This window comes from Camelina sativa, chromosome 14 (genome assembly GCF_030686135.1).
Source record: "Camelina sativa cultivar CO46 ecotype springtype chromosome 14, ASM3068613v1".
In the NCBI taxonomy this organism is placed as follows: Eukaryota; Viridiplantae; Streptophyta; class Magnoliopsida; order Brassicales; family Brassicaceae; genus Camelina; species Camelina sativa.
Genome location: NC_141893.1, coordinates 13,059,694 through 13,076,384, shown reverse-complemented (window position 1 = coordinate 13,076,384; position 16,691 = coordinate 13,059,694). Strand labels below are relative to the sequence as shown.

At 32.3% G+C, this 16,691-nt stretch overlaps 3 protein-coding genes, 1 non-coding gene and 2 pseudogenes across 6 annotated transcripts; 3 read left to right on the top strand and 3 right to left on the bottom strand.

Moving 5' to 3' along the window:
• Window positions 1-55: 55 nt before the first annotated feature.
• TRNAG-GCC (transfer RNA glycine (anticodon GCC)) lies at window positions 56-126 on the bottom strand. The gene has a single exon. It is a non-coding gene; the product is annotated as a tRNA-Gly (tRNA).
• A 1,202-nt stretch (window positions 127-1,328) lies between these two features.
• On the top strand, window positions 1,329-1,808 carry LOC147928128 (uncharacterized). The gene has a single exon (XM_087486031.1). It carries the CDS (start codon window positions 1,329-1,331, stop codon window positions 1,806-1,808), a length of 480 nt encoding a protein of 159 aa, XP_087342157.1.
• Window positions 1,809-3,729: 1,921 nt separating this feature from the next.
• LOC104741460 (syntaxin-61) lies at window positions 3,730-5,947 on the bottom strand. 2 transcript variants are annotated; one of them, XM_010462345.3, is made up of 8 exons: window positions 5,742-5,947; window positions 5,304-5,377; window positions 5,093-5,206; window positions 4,749-4,862; window positions 4,467-4,654; window positions 4,236-4,326; window positions 4,087-4,152; window positions 3,730-3,953 (listed from the first exon to the last, which is right to left on the bottom strand). In XM_010462345.3, the coding sequence occupies exons 2-8, from the start codon at window positions 5,355-5,357 to the stop codon at window positions 3,843-3,845; spliced, it is 738 nt and encodes a 245-aa protein (XP_010460647.1). In that variant the 5' UTR covers window positions 5,358-5,377; window positions 5,742-5,947; the 3' UTR covers window positions 3,730-3,842. The 2 variants fall into 2 exon arrangements, with proteins under 2 accessions (XP_010460647.1, XP_087342541.1); XM_087486415.1 differs by having other exon boundaries at window positions 5,845-5,867.
• A 2,954-nt stretch (window positions 5,948-8,901) lies between these two features.
• LOC104741459 (glutaredoxin-C9 pseudogene) lies at window positions 8,902-9,903 on the top strand (annotated as a pseudogene). Its single transcript, XR_015580851.1, has one exon. The product of XR_015580851.1 is annotated as a glutaredoxin-C9 pseudogene (transcript).
• A 2,344-nt stretch (window positions 9,904-12,247) lies between these two features.
• Window positions 12,248-13,061, top strand: LOC147928127 (kunitz trypsin inhibitor 2-like; annotated as a pseudogene).
• A 420-nt stretch (window positions 13,062-13,481) lies between these two features.
• On the bottom strand, window positions 13,482-15,751 carry LOC147928126 (NAC domain-containing protein 10-like). Its single transcript, XM_087486414.1, has 3 exons — window positions 15,060-15,751; window positions 14,755-14,947; window positions 13,482-14,354 (listed from the first exon to the last, which is right to left on the bottom strand). Exons 1-3 carry the CDS (start codon window positions 15,258-15,260, stop codon window positions 13,801-13,803), a joined length of 948 nt encoding a protein of 315 aa, XP_087342540.1. The 5' UTR covers window positions 15,261-15,751; the 3' UTR covers window positions 13,482-13,800.
• Between the last annotated feature and the right edge of the window lie 940 nt (window positions 15,752-16,691).

Below are 16,691 nucleotides of genomic sequence, written 5' to 3'. Positions count from 1 at the left end.
GTCCAGGTAACATATTTTTTTTCTTTGAATTGAAGAAGTTAAAAAGACAAAAATGTGCACCAGCCGGGAATCGAACCCGGGTCTGTACCGTGGCAGGGTACTATTCTACCACTAGACCACTGGTGCTTCGTTGCCCACGTAACATATTGTTATTGTTATTATGTTTTTCGGTGTACATCAAAATTTAAAACCCGCCTAGTATGAATTTAAATAAAGTAAAAAAAATTAAATTTTCTTTTAATAATAATATATAGTGCAATTAAGTTATATTGTATCTTACATGTCATATGCCATATATTTTTCTGGTTGTAGTCATATTTCAGAATCATTGTGATATCTATTTTCATAAAATTTATTTTGCGGTGTTAGTTATGCATATTTTTTTATTTATTTATGGTGATAGCTTAAATAGATTTAAAATTTTTCAATTAAGAAAAAATAAAAAATAATAAACTATAGGTTTGATGTGTTTCATACATATATAACTAAGTGAGTCTAACAAATAACAACAGATTATTAGACTAATACATTTTCCATAAAAATAAAAGAAAAAAACAGCAATTACTTTATTAGGTTGTTATCTTATGGACTTTGATTTATATAAAATGATAATGTTTCATATAGAAATTTTTTTTTTAACATATTATGGCGTACTAGACACATAAACATAAATACTATTTCTTTTGTTAACAAACGTTAAGACCTAGAACGGAACTTAAGTTTTCTCTTTCCAATCTAATATATATATATATATACTTCTATTCTGTTATAACATTAAAATTTGACGTTTTACTTTAAGTTTAACTTTATTTAGGCTATTGTCTAACATTAGTATGTTAAGTCATCAATTTTCTGAAAAATAAATTTAAAATTTTGAGATCAACAAAAAGTTTATTAAATAATAAAAGATTTGAATTTGTAATCAATGATTATTATTTTTTAATAGTTCATCACATATACATGGAATCACTACAAATAAATCATAATATAAAGTCTTTTAATTAATGTCATTTTAAAAAATTATGAGGTCAAAATTTTATATTTATATACAGATACAGAAAAAGTGAATGACTACAACATTAAAAATTTATTTGAAATTATATTTATATACAAATACAAAAAAATAAATGACTACAATTGAAAGTAACAAACAACAAAGTATATATTTTCGAGTACAGTATGATAAAATTAAACTATATATCATATATTACATGTAAAAATAATGATATTGTAGAATTTATATAACAAACAAAAAATAATGATATAGAAAATGATGATATTGGTTATGCTAATGTTGTATCAAAGGTAATTATTTGAGAGTTACAAAAATGCAATTAAGTGTTTTATGCCATATTCAAAGGCATGGAGTTCCCAGAGAATTGCACAAGGAGTTTGACTGCACCAACCACAAGCCTTCGAGTGTTGATCATGAGGATCCTTCCATGATGCGCAAGAGAACTTTCAAAAATGCTCGAAGACTCAACACACTAGAAGAAGCTTTGCATGAGCTCCAATGGCAACCGATATCAGCGGGCTTAATTCTTTACTCAGGAGTGAGTGGAAGAGGAAAGTTTGCTTATCATGGTCCTACCAAAATGCGGATTCCTCACCCTATCTTCCTCGGATATCACTTTGTAATTATCTATGGCCTTGACATAACTGATGGGGAGCTTTTGAGTGTATGCAAAGATAGCAGTGGAGATGGAATCAGTGAAGATGGCTACATTTACGTCTCCCTAGAGATTTTGTATATCCTTGTGGGTGTAGAGAGTAGACTTAAAGGACTGTTGAAGGCTCCTCTCATTTAATACAAACGAGTCAATGTGCACTTGAACACATTAAAACATGCACATCAATAATAAAAATAAAACAAAAAACAAAAACTATAATATGTAAGACAAAGAAATCACGCCTAAATTTTAAAACTGGAATCTCTAATAATAATAATGATTTGAAAAACTTTATTTTGAACAATCAATATATACTATATATATATATATATAACATTTGAGGATATTTGTATCAACATTCAAGAAATACAAACAAAAGTTGTACAAAAAAAACTCACAAACAAGATAAATATGCGGTGACACACATTGACGATAAGAGACTTAATCAGAAATTAGGACACCAAACTAGAGAATGTCATTTTTGATGTCAATATTTTTTATAAATACAATATTAACTATTAAGATTTGTTATGCTATGTAATTTGGGATCATAATATAATATTTTTCATGATCTAGTCATTCCTAAATAATGAAGTACGCGGTCACATGAACTTTTCTTTCTTTTCAGTTATAGTATGGTTTTCTTTTGTCACATAGATTTTTTTTTCATTTCTTATAGTATATTATTCTTTGAATGTGTCCAGTACCTAACAGCTTATGCAACTGAAAAAGAATTCGGAATGTTCATGGAATTCTGGAAAATTCTGAGTACATTGGAAGAGGAAGCTTATCAAGATGGAATTCAAAAACTTGCAGAAATTCTACAAGGAGTAGCAGATTCATATTCACCACTAAGGTAGTCATCGCAATTTTGCTTACCACTTGAACAACAATGTCATGTCTGTTCTTGATAAGGTACATTGTAATTTTCTTACCTTTTTTGTAGTCTTGTTTAACATTGTTTTTGTTTGTGCATGATCTCTTTGTCTTCTCTTGGGTATTGTAATAATAGTACACTAGGTAATGGCGTTAAGGGCATATGAATTACTCTCAACTTGCATGCAACTCTTTTTTCAAACATAATATTGCCACACTTGTCTATCTTCTTCCTTCATTTGGTCAAAATTATATATTATTAGTCTAGCCATGAGACTAGTAATAAGTTGGACTATCTTGGAGCAACCAAACCAAACATAACACATGCTTGTGTTTGTCGTATATGATCATATAGGGGGTAACCAATTCCTTTTTCATCATCAACTTGTGCTTAAAAGGGATGGACCATACGAGCATGAATCTATCACATAAATATTTAGGTACAAAAACATATTCAGATTCAGAATTTGTAGGCCCTTTGATGTCTAGGTAGTGTTCAGATCTAAAGACCAATAAGGCGGTTTAGGTTTATAAATGAGGATTAGGGTTTATAATTAAACTAGAATATGTGTCGGTTTAGGTCAGTTTGAGTTTACAAATGAGAATTAAGGTTTTGATTTAATAAATGAAAATCAGGTTTTACAACTAAAGTTGATTATGTGTCGGTTGGGTTCCACTAAATTAATATTTTTGATAATTTTCATTTTAATATGTTCTATTTATTTTAGTTTAAATTTTATTTAAATATAGTATGACATCGAGCATTTTCATTGGTTAAAAACAAAAGTGATGAAGCCCAAGTATTGCTCATAAAATTAACTTAATTTGAAGAGTTTTATGTATGAGTTTATCCTGTTTTGTGAGACATATCAAACAAATTATTTTAACCGGCAAAAATCGAGATGCTCTTGTTATGTAATTTAGGTTCATCTTTTATGATACTTATTCTGAAATTCCGGAAGAAATGAATTTGTATTTTATATGCCAAAAGAGAAAACTTGGAATTGGTTACTCACTTACTCTTACTCTACAAGGCATAAACATTTGTTTCAAGTTACTGGTTATCAGATAAGAAGTTTATTTATCAGGACTTGAACTATACGTGATTTATTGCGATCCCACAGCTAAAGAATTATAATTTCAATCTCAAAAGCCACAGTTCCAAATATGATTGGTGATCGGATAAGAGAAGAAAAACCAGAGAACTTTATGTAAATATGTTCCTATTTGTTTCACCACACACATAACAATGTCAACATCAAAATACCATCTCTAAAATTCTGTGGTAGCACGGTATTAGGTCAAGAAGACGAGAACAAAAAGGATGATGAACAAGACAAGCAAGAAACATATCATCATCATCTGCCCTTTCGCTCCAGCTTTCTTCATTACCATTCCCACTTTTTTCTGTCACAAAACCATTTTCATTCATTCACATTTTTATCAACAACAACAACAAAAACCATTTTCATTGTTTCACTTTCCACTTTCTTAAGGCTTACTTCACAATCAATACAGCCATAAAACCTTAAGGGGTTACCTGAACAAACTCAAGCCGGTTCTTTGTACTGTCCATCTCCGTATCCAATTCATCTATTATTCTCTCCTGGAACACCCAATAACAAAACACTTGATGTTCCTGATCTCTACTGATATTACTATTGTTAAATCCATCTCCATATTACTAACCTGTGCTACAAGTTCATCGTGAATAGTGAGCCCCACTCCTCCAATTCTCTGTACACTTTTACTGAGCTCATCCAATTCTTCATCTTGTTGCCTGAAGCGACAAAAATGATGTCAGGTTATAAAACTACTCTGTTTGAACAAACCTATGCTACAAACTAGTCTTCAGACACTGCAATTTCATAAGCAAAGAAAAGACTGCAAAAATATGTAGAAAAACTGAAAGAGCTATACTTGATCAACAACATCTGCCTATCTGATTCAGACTGTACAAAACCGTCATCATCTCTCCCTCCATACTGATCGTATCTATTTGCTTCATTCGCGTTTGGCATTCTCATTAGTTCTCTGCGCACTTCACTTGCATGACCAGCTCCAGAACTTACCTTTCCAGCTAAAACACCAGACTTCACATTCCGCACCTATAAAGCGTATCGTAATTTCTTGCACAAGTCAACAAACAACAAATTTATCCTACTCTATAAAGCAGTATTCGTTACAAACTTAGAGACATACCTGTGTCCTAGCATTACTAGTCCATCTCCTCCGTTTTTCAAGCTCAGCTTCATCAATGCCATACCACGAAGGATCTTTTGCTGCAACTGTAATCGCTTTTTCCAGCTCATCAACCTTCCTATCAGTAAAGACAGCTTCAATATCCATGAAAGGACTCTAATTTTGACTAGCACACCTACTTATTCTATTGGAATTTTGATCATGTGGGTAACTGAGTATTGACATTCCATTCTAACAGATCAGCTAGTGTTCAGCATCCATCATCCCATTAACACAAAATAACAGAATCCATAGACACACACACACAAACTGGGATTAATAGGATAGTGACTAGATACGAGTACCTGCCACTCAATGCTTCCACAAGTAGCAACAAGCTCCTTCGCCACATGCGCTTGATCCCCCATGTCGGGAGAGATACGCTCCCATTTGTGGAATGTAGATTGCAACTTATCAATCTAACAAAGCATCCATCACCAAAACCAAACACATCAATTACTGTCCTTAAAATCTATTTTTTTTTAAAAACACCTCTAGCTATTCCGAACAACTTACAGAATCCTGAATCTCTTCTTTAACAATGTAAAACGGATCTTGCGCTGAAGACATCCTGACACAACTGTGCTACCCTATACACCAAAATAACACAGCTGATTACACAATACAATCAAGTTCATATTCTCAACAATGAATAACACAAACATTAACATAGACAGTTCTGGAAATTACGCAAAATTCTAAGATTGCTCAATTAGGACTATATCACAATGATCAACTCGGTGAAACTATTAGATCCAGACAATTCCGATTAAATCAACTAATCTAGATTCAAAACTTTCTACAGTATGACGGGTTACAGCATTATCAATCTCTATACTTAAAGATCTACACAAACCTTAGAAAAAAAATTATTGCGTTTAGGAAAGATAACGATAAGGATCAAAGGGAAAGCAGAAATTGATGTAAGAGGAAACTTGAAGAAGCTTATTTTACCTAGGAAGGATTAGTCGAAACGAGACGCGACGGAGATCGAGAAAGAAGAAGAAACGACGGTGAAGCAAAAAAAAAAGTCCGGCGTGAGACTCGTCTCTCTTACGTAGCAAAACGCATCACCTGCGGTTGGCTTTGAGTGATTCGCTGGAGGAGGAGGATCGCTGAAAGGCTTCGCTTTGGGCTTATTGGTGAAGCTTATAAAGCCCAATAACAAACCATAGAGCCCTTTTATTTTAAAAGAAACTAATATGTTTTCGAAGATTACTATATACAATTCATCCTCTATATAATAAAACGAAAATACACAACATTATTTTGTAAACTATATAATTTGAGGAAGTTGGTTATAAATAGGTTATAGATTAAGTTTTATATTATTTGTATAGTCTGGATTTATTTTTTACAAAAATCTTAAAGAGAATATTCTAAAGAATCATTTGATATTAACTAACTTACCATATTAATTTTTTTATTAAATTATTCATCAAATAAAATCTTTTGATATCTAACTTAACATATTAATTTGTTAATTATTATTATACTTCACCTCTCATTTTTATATATGAGTCTATTTTGGTAAACAAATAAATTTTCATATTATTTATTATAATTAAAAAATAGTTTTATTTCCGGATATACCATAAGTTGAATTTTTAAAAATAAATATAAATGATTCAATCTATAAAATATTCAATTTTTATTAATATTATTCTTTAAAAATAATATCTATTGAATCAAAAATTTTACTGAGTAACCGGTCAAAATTTGAATATTTAAATTCAATTTCATACCTTTTTATTGAATTTTATAATTTTATATAATATAATAAACTTTAAATAATTTATTTTGAAACTTGATATTAAAGTTAGAAACTATAAACACTCTAAATTGGTTTGTTATAGCAATGTCAATAATATGTCACTATAATATGAAAGAATTTAAAAAAAACAAGTATATTAAAACAAAAAGTATAAAAACATATTAAATTACTCATAATATAATAACTCGCTTTTTAAAAACCAAATTCACAAAATTATGTCTTATAATGACATTCAAGTCATGAGGTAGAATATACATTGTTGAAATAACTTCACGTACATAAATTAATACAACATATTAAAATTTTATTTTAAAATAGAAAATATACAAAATTTTGTATAAAATAAATTTAACTAGTGTTATAGCACGGATACTTTAATTGACGACGAAGATTATAAAAAAAATGTTAGAAAAATGACCATATGCATTGAGAAACGCAAAATTTACATGTAAAAATTCGATCGAAAAAATGATACACCGAGATAGTCCTGGGCAAATAAACCGAACCGAATGGACCGAACCGAAATCGAACCGAAATTTCGGTTCCGGTTCGGGTATGGATAGTGGACAATAACCGATTGGATAGTGTTTTAATTATCCATGGATATCGGTTATTAACCGAACCGAACCGATATCCATTCGGTTATCCGAATCAAACCGAACACGTACTTAAATTATGTTTTAGCCGAGAATCGAACCTGAGACCTCTACAAACTGGAATGTGCAACATGGCCACTGCGCCACGTTGAAGTTTTAGCTTTGTATTACGTGTTAATTTATATAAGGTAATAAAAAGTAAACAAAAAAACCATATATATTTAGACAAAAATACCAAAATATTTGAAATAAATCAAATATCAGGAAGTTTTTAGATATATTTGTTAAAATATAATCAAATTTTATTTAAATAATATTTTAAAAATTTATATTACACTATTTTGGATATCCGGAACCAAACCGAAAATAACTGAAACCGAACCGAACCCGAACCGAAATAGTAAATTAACCGAATGGATACTAAATCTCTATATCCAAACTAACCGAAACTGAATGGATATATCCGAAACCAAACCGAATACCCGAATGCCCAGGACTACACCGAAGACATGCATGTACGCACTAACGCGCACACACTATTTTTTTTTAACGTTTTAGGACGATGATGATTGATGAATATGTTAAACTTCCATTTCAGGATTTGGTCGAAGGATGCAAATTGGAAAAGGCTATTGAAAAGGTTAGTTAAAGGGTGACGAGAATTTAAGTCTTTAATAAAGAGACACGAGACAAATATTGAAATATAATATAGTAATTAAACTCTTAATGAAGGAAGAAAAGAGTGCATGAAGTTGAAGAAGAAAATGATGTCAGTATTCCATTTAAACCAACCAATAATGCTAAGTTGGTGCTGACGTTTTTTATATACCGACTTTTTCCACCGTCCATCGTACGATCGTCGATGGTTCGTTCTTTGTTGGGATCTTCTCATTTTTAAGGCTCCACTACGCCGAAACTACCGACTGCACATTAGTCTGAGAGTAATTATTAATGCCAAACTTGTTTTTTTTTTAAAGTCGCTTTTAATGGTTTTAAAAGATTATTGTTTCAACACGATCACTTCCCCATAAAATATATTGCTCATCATGATCTACTTTCATCCAAACACGGTCGGCCAATGCATATTTTGAGATTCAGTGAACTATTATGACATGATTCAATTAATTACATTAGTTTTGAAATACTATAACATACTCCCTCCGTTACAAAATATAAGATGTTTTAACTAAAGCATGCAGATTAAAAAGTTTTTACTTTTAACAAGTTCAACCAATCAGTAACAATATTGCATAATATAAACACTAAACTAATCTAAAAGTTGCATAAAAAATTGAAAACATCCTATATTATGAAACAAAAAACTTCTCTAAAACATATTATATTTTGAAACAGAGGGAGTATCTACTTTTCGTATAAATTAGAATTTTGTTTGGAGTTTTCACCACTCAGAATGTTTTCGTCTTCCAGTGTGACATGTATTTTCTCACCTTTTTAATCTAGAGATGTTATTTTGAACTTGAATTGTTCGAACTTACATCTGAAAGTATCGAACGTTAAGATTTTATTCTCTCTAGTCTCTCTTCATTTTAGCAATTCCAAAACAAAATTGTGTTTATACAAATTTAATTAGTATCGTCTGATTACCTAAATTATTATACGTATATATAGTCCGTTGATTCAAAGAAGCATCCACTATGTTTAGTTGATGGTCGAGATCCAAAGAAGCATCTACTATGTTCACATGCGAATATTTGTAAGTATTAAAGACAAAAAAAAAAATTTATTGATATAAAACTAGTAAACTATTATGAAACACACAACACGTAGAAGGGTAAACAAAATCAAAAACATGCTGATTTCTATAAGAAGAACTAAAGTGGGATATATCCAAAAAGTCAGCGTGAATCATGTGCTACGGAATACGATAAAAACAGCACACGGTCCTATATGACCAAGTCCACTCTCATCCGGTGACGTCAAAACAGCATAACATATAGCTTGCTATGACGCACATCCTTACGTAACCATCGTTGACGCTCGACTTTGTGTCTCTGGTTCTCTCTTACTTCATGTACTTATATTTATACCAAAACCTTCCCTTTCCTAATTGGTATTATATCCATCTTTTAAACACACACCTGAAAAAAATGCAAGGAACGATTTCTTGTATGAGAAATTATAACATGAACACAGTCGGGGAATCTCTACGGCCGCTAACGCTTAAAACACAAGAAAACGGTGAGAGCGTTCGGACGTTGGTGGAGGAGAACGCGGTGATCGTGATTGGACGGAGAGGATGCTGCATGTGCCTCGTGGTGAAGAGGCTGCTTCTTGGACTTGGAGTGAATCCAACGGTTCTTGAGATCGATGAGGAAAGGGAAGAGGAAGTGTTGAGTGAGCTAGAGAAGATTGGAGTCCATGGCGGCAGAGAAACGGTGAAGTTACCGGCGGTTTATGTAGGAGGGAGGTTGTTTGGAGGGTTAGATAGGGTTATGGCCACTCTTATTTCTGGTGAGTTAGTTCCAATTCTTAAAGAGGTTGGGGCTCTGTGGTTGTAATTGTAATTAAGAATCTGGTTGTTAATATCTCGGCTTTATAATTGGATTGTTTATATTTTTTTTTGATATGTGTACAAATAAATAAACTAAAAATTAAAATCTTAAGTTGAATTTACCTATAGATTGTATAAAATGGTATTCACTAATTTGTATTGTTCATTGGCTCATTGTATTCTCTGCTTCTACTCTAAATGGATTTGTTTTATATAAAAGATTCTTTAAACAAACGTGAAATGTGTCAAAAAACCATATTTTTGGTGTATTACTAGTTAGATGATACTGATTTAAAATGTGAATAAATTAAAGAGTCGGAAAAAAAAAACTCTGTTCTTGTTGTTCGCAAAGAACATTTAGCACTAGAGATGGACATTAGCCTATCCTTCTTTGTGTCTCTATTCATTTTTTTCATTCAATCGATTTGATGACATACTCTAAAGATAACCAAATCGAATGAACAACGTGCTTGGATTATCAGTTGGGAGGCCAAACTATTCTTCAAAGGTGTTCAAGAACTCTTGGAAAACAGAGCTGCATAGGTAACTAACTTAGCGGTCACCGCCGCTATACAACATTATTATTAATAGTCAGCAAGGGTGAGACTGATTATATATAATACTCAGATCGACTGGTATATTAAAAACAAACATAGAACAATGTATAATGAATCGCACTATCCACCTTCATTTTGATCTCTTTTAGGTCTAGCAATAGCGACTATCAAATCTAAACTGCCAAATTTTTGTTCATCAACTCGAACTGAAAGGTCTTTTGCCAAGGGGTAGCTGCCAGATCGTTTGCGAGCAAAGTAATGTAGTAAGAGGACGTTAAGTTCATTGACTTGTTGAATTTCAATAGGGCATCAAACCCGATGTTTGTCCCCTGACAGATGAAGAAGATGAAATTAAAAGAGTTTACATCGGATTTGGCCACTATACGCCAGTCTTCCCTTTCATGACGGGTGTACTCCTCTGACGAATTACGCTCCTCGGTCGACATATTTTCCTCCTTCTCGCAATATATATGATGTTAGGTTTTGCCGGCACAAGAACTAAGAAATGATTATTTTGTTTAAAAAGTTAAAATGTAAAACATTATTATTATTATTATTATTATTATTATTATTATTATTATTATTATTATTATTGTTGTTGTTATTATTATTATATCTAATTGGAATTATTCAATCAATAACAGAATAAATTGCAAAACACAATGATTGAAACAAATAAAATAAAAATAAATTAATTTTGTATTGGAATTTGAAAACTTCAAAAAAGAAAGCAAATTATTAAATTAATATTCTTAAAACATCAATTAATCAATTATTATGTGAGTATTATTCAACAATGTGTGATATATTGCGTGAATGGAGAGAAAATATGACCATGGTTGGGGAGTTCAACTAGAAATTGATGATTGTAAAACTATGAGGGTAAGAAAATTAGATTTTAATTCGTGTAATCTACACTTGAAAGTTGAAATCATCTTGTTTACTATTACGATATCTTTTTATCTCTGAGCACGTCTTGATTGTTTCCCTCTCTCTCTTTTTCTAGCTATCATTGCATTTAGACATCTCTAATCAAATTAAAAGCTTACATATCTTTTTTTTTTTTTTTCAACAAAATGGTTTACTTACAAAGGATGAATGAGAAGAAATGAATAGGCAAATGAAAACGTGGAAATTTTGGAATAATGGAAAAATAGAGCTCGTGATGAAAAAAAATGTGCAACTAATTAAGGAGTAAGGACGATGGTTGTTACAGGTAGGAAGCTATATCGACGAAGTAGTACTGCCAAGCTCCATCTTGTGTGTACCATGATCCAACGTTGATGATATCATCTCGTGTTGCTATTCCTGCTTAGTCGCAAATATTTTAACCTGATTCATAAATTTTTGGCTCATTTTATAGTGTTTGGGAAGGCTTAGCATCACCAAGCTTTTACTTCGGATTTATATGTATTCTATCTTCTCTTTGTAAAACTTAAGCTGAGTCATTGTAGGATTAGCTGGAACAAAGGTACGTTCTCGCTAATTCTTCAAATGGACGTACTGTTTAATTTCAACGTCTTGTGTGCATCATAATTACCATAAAAGCATTCAGGAAGAGCCATTGAGTCACATGTTGATGTTGGTGTCGTACGTTGGTCATCTTGTTCCCATGAGTTATCGGTGGCTCCTAGCCTCCTATTCTTTATCATCTTTCAACTTATACGTTCCATGAAATTTTCATGTGAATTATCTTTTCTCGTGTCTGCAATAATGCAATGACAACAAACAAAGACTTCATAAATATAATATATATATCTTGCTAAGACGGTGACAGCTAAGCTATGAGCATGCTAGGAAATATATTTCAGAAAGAATCGTATCTAATTAATACGACAAAAGAGAGTTGGCTAATCACGTATTCCAATCCTTTATGAGAAAAAAAAGATAGCAACCAATACGTGTTTCACCGCGTCACATGAAATTTAATAAAGCTATGAAAGATTTCCAATTTTTCAAAAGTTGTAGTTCCTTATGATTCAATAGCTTCATTAGGTTGCTGCTATATATACCCATATCGATATGTTTGTCTTAGACTCAAGTCACTCAATAATCACCATGAATAACACTAAGCCATCAATTCTGTTCTCATTCATCTCTTTGTTCCTTCTCTTGTCGGCTGTTGCTAAAAGTGATGGGGAACCAGTCAAGGACAGTAACGGAAAGCCACTTAAAATACAGACCAAATACTTCATCCAACCAGCTTCAGGTAAGAATGGAGGTGGTCTTATCCCAGCAAGCGTTGACTTAACCCATATATGTCCATTAGGTATTGTCCAAACAGCCCTTCCATTTCAGCCAGGCCTACCTGTTACTATCTCCGATCCATTAGCTTCCTCCGAAGGCAATGTGGTCACAAATACCAGCATAACCATAGTCACCAATCTGGCTTTGCCCTTCTTCGAAGATATGGGAAGTCGATTCCTCCTCTCCGATTTCCGACAATATCTATGTAACCACTTGTGGTAGTGCTAACAATGGAAATAGCTTATTCAGGCTTCAGAAATATGGAAACGACGAAAAAACTTACAAGCTCGTTCATTACCAGAATGACTCGGACACAAAAGGTAAGAGTATTGGTGCCACTACCAGCTTTTATGGTGCACCCATACTTGTTCTTAATGATGCTGAAGATGATAAGAATGCTTTTCCGATTAAGTTCCGTGAGGTTGGGACATCTGAGAAGAATGCGTTTGAAAAATCGAGTCTAAAGATGTTCCCTTTCTTCTAAACTATAGAGCCTTGAGACTCGTGTTAGGTTGTAATATGCAATAAATGGTTGTAATCCCTTGTAAAAGTAAAATAAAGCAATAAAATGGTTAATCTGTTTAAGTTTTTTTTTTCTTAAATGAAGTAAAGTAGTAATTTAAGAAAACTTAACGTGTCATGCTAAACACAAAATTATTCTTCCTTAGATATCATATTACATTACATGCAAATTTTTGGCAGATAGACGACTTTTATTAGTTTGCCCCCAAAAAAAAAAGACTGACGAACTTTATTTTTTAGTAAGTTGATCGAGGTAATTTTAAGCTCCGATACATTTTTTAATTAATTTTATAATAATCAAATTTTCATCCTAAAAAAAAAGACCTTTCATATCTTTTTTTATTATTATTTTTACCTTTCATGTCTTCAATTCAATTCACACACGTTTAACGCCACGACCAGATCCTTCATGAAAGTGACGAGCACCAAATCATTTGCATCAAATGCTAAAGAGGAGCAAAGAGTTCCATGTGTTCCCATTCCCAATTCCATATAATATCCTTTATTTCTTAGCTTAAATTATTACAACAATTCAAAAAGAAGAGCTATTACCGTATTGTTTTGACATATTTTATTCAGAAATAGAAAAAAAAAAAAACAAAACAAAACAAAACAAAGATCAGTAATGTCTGGCGAGGTTAAAGTTACTCCCCCAAGTAAATCCCTAAAAAAGGTTAAAACCTAAATCCCCCAAAAGCTTTTGAGATAGTTTACTATGATAGTTACCCAACACCTACACAAAGAATCTGTGCCCTCTCATTCTTTCCCTCATCTTTACTCCATCTCCATTTATATATATTAGGTTCTATTGATTCTTCATGAAGCTTTCTTTACCCTTACTTGCATCACAAGTAAACCTAAGAAAGGAACATGACCCATCGCCTTCATGAACCACCAACTCTCGAATCACCTGCGACGCCTCTTCACTTTTCCCTCCATGCTCATACCCAAAACCGGTCTGAGTATTTTCATAACTAAACCGGTTTAGGTTTACAAAATTCTTTGGTTTAGGTTCCGTTGAATTGCCGCATTGCCTAGGCTGTGTTTGGTAGAAGACTTTAGATAGGACTGGTTCACCGTCTTTTTCGTCCTCACTGTTGCCTAGATGATACTGATGCATCACCCAATTCGTCTTCTCGGGCTTCTTCTGGCGACCATAGTTGGTGTAGAGCACTAGGATCTTCTTGAAACCGGCTTCTCCTGATTGCGACATAACGGGTCGGGTCTTGCCCGTTTTGTGCCACCTTGTCTCGTGTCCTTCCTCATCTGTGCTCACTTTTCTTCGTTTTCGTGTTCCGGTCGTATAAGCCTTTGATGGCCGATGGAAGAAGTGCCGTACTTGCCCGTCTTTGCTTACTCCTACTTGACGTAAGATAGCCATGATAAGTCAAGCATATGTTGATTTGATCACCAATAATATTGGATTTGATGAATTCTTTTTTATAATCATTGTAATCTTACACCAAATTTGTAGAGAGACAAAAAAAAAAAAAAAAATACAAGATTTAATCATTTGTTTTTAGATAAATCCAAAAATCACAGTTATGGATAAAGTTTATGTATAAAAAAGCTAGCACTACAAAAATACATATCTAGCAATATCATTTTATTATATAACCAAAATAACAAAAAAATGGATAATTCTTATTGTTTTTCATGGTGCTAATTGAGCAAGGTTTTTTTATATATAAATTGTTCTCTCTTTTTTATTCTTTGTTCTGTATTTGATATTACAAAAAAAAAAAAGAACGTTACGTACCAGGAAGTTTCTCAGGATGCGTATAACAAATTCCATTCTCTCCTTCGAGCGTTGGTATAAATTCATCGATCAAGGGATGAAGTTTCCGCTTATCCGATGAGACCTTCGCTTCCAAATGCATAAGGATCTCTTTATCCGACGGGTCAAATTTGACTCCTGCCGGTAAGCTTGGTAAATCTTTGATGCTACCAACCTTATCAAATTTCATTTATATCACAATTACATGTCATTATATGTCAAATATAAAGTAAACAAATTGATAACTAGAGAACATGTAGGTGAATTAATGGTTTAACATATGTAACCTGGTCGTCTTGGTGATGGATCTTGTGTCCACAAGAAGGACAAGTGATCATAATAGGAGATTCAACGATAATCTTGGAATCTGGACCGCTCGTGACACATGATTGAGATTGGTCTTTGAGTTGAATCGATGGATGATCAATGTTCGATACTCTTTCAATATTTAGGTCGTAGTTATCATCTGAACCATCACACCAGCTCATCCTCCTCCTTTTACTGATCTCTCTCGTTCTCTCTCTCTCTCTCTCTCTCTCTCTCTCTATACAGTGACCTAACAAAATCTAAATCTAGTTACAATCAGAAGGTTCAGAACTAACAAAAATATAAAATCGAGAGAGAGAGATCAGAGAGAGAGAGAGAGAGACAAAGATGTGAAGGCGATATAGAAAGAGAGGCAAGTGAATGTTAAGTTTTGGAACTAAAATTTAATTATAATACATTAAATTAAAATAATCTACTAAACTAATATTTTTAGGGGGGTTGCGTGGACGTCAAGTTAATCAATGGTGCATGTATATACGTTTGCAACATAATTATTAAATGCATTTTTCCGAATTTTGATTATGACTATTTTGAACCATATTTTCTTTTCTTGCTAGTTTTCACAGTTTAAATAATATTGCATGTGTTAGTTAGATTTGTGTGAAATTTGTTAACTATGGGGTCTAACCATAATTAGGAAAAACCCTTATGCAAGAGAATATTAAACTAAATCAGGATATATATATATATATATATATATATATATAATTTATAAATAAATAAATAAAAGGAGAGAAAGTAATCTCTTCAAAATCAAGAAAGGTGACGAGAGATGGAGTGTCGTTATTGAAACTCATTTTCTTTTCCTAATTAACTATTCTAATTGTCAGTTTTAATCATTTTGTATTCACAAAGATATCACATATTCATATATATGCCATAATTAAACATCATCTTGATTGATCCTGTAACAAATATACTAAAGACAAAATCCAAGAACTAGATCGTGTGTGAATTATGGGCAATGGCTAGATCTTCCTTGAAAACGTTAAGTTAGGCCCGACGTGACTAACCATTATTCACGTATATATAGTAGAATTCACCATTCACAAAATATATAATAGATTAAAGAGAAATGTTAGATCCTACACCACCTATCATTTTATTTATATGTTAGACCAACTTGGTGAAGTAAGAAGACCATATGTTCACGCACAGTACAAAATCTCGTGTATAGCAAGTTACCTATACCCAAAATCTTCAATTATTTGCTCATTGACAACAGGTTCTTCACCAAAAATTATTTACCCGTTATACGTATTTTCCAATGTTGTCTTTAATGTAGACCTAATATTGAGTTTCTTACTTAATAACATAATTTTTTTTAAAGAATATCTATAACCAGAATGTACTACCATCGATCAAAGATATTTAAGAGGTCAACCATTTTTTTTTCTATAAATGCTATGGTAATTCTGTTTATTTTGTATAAGCAGTCGGGTCCGTACAGATGATCCTTGATGGAGATGCTAAGAGCAAGTTTATTGGGGGTTCATATAGGAGGGGAGTTCTTAAATTTTTTATGAATTAATTGTGTACTGTTTGGAATATAAGAACTCATGATCTCTTAGATAAAATTTTCTCTTTTATTG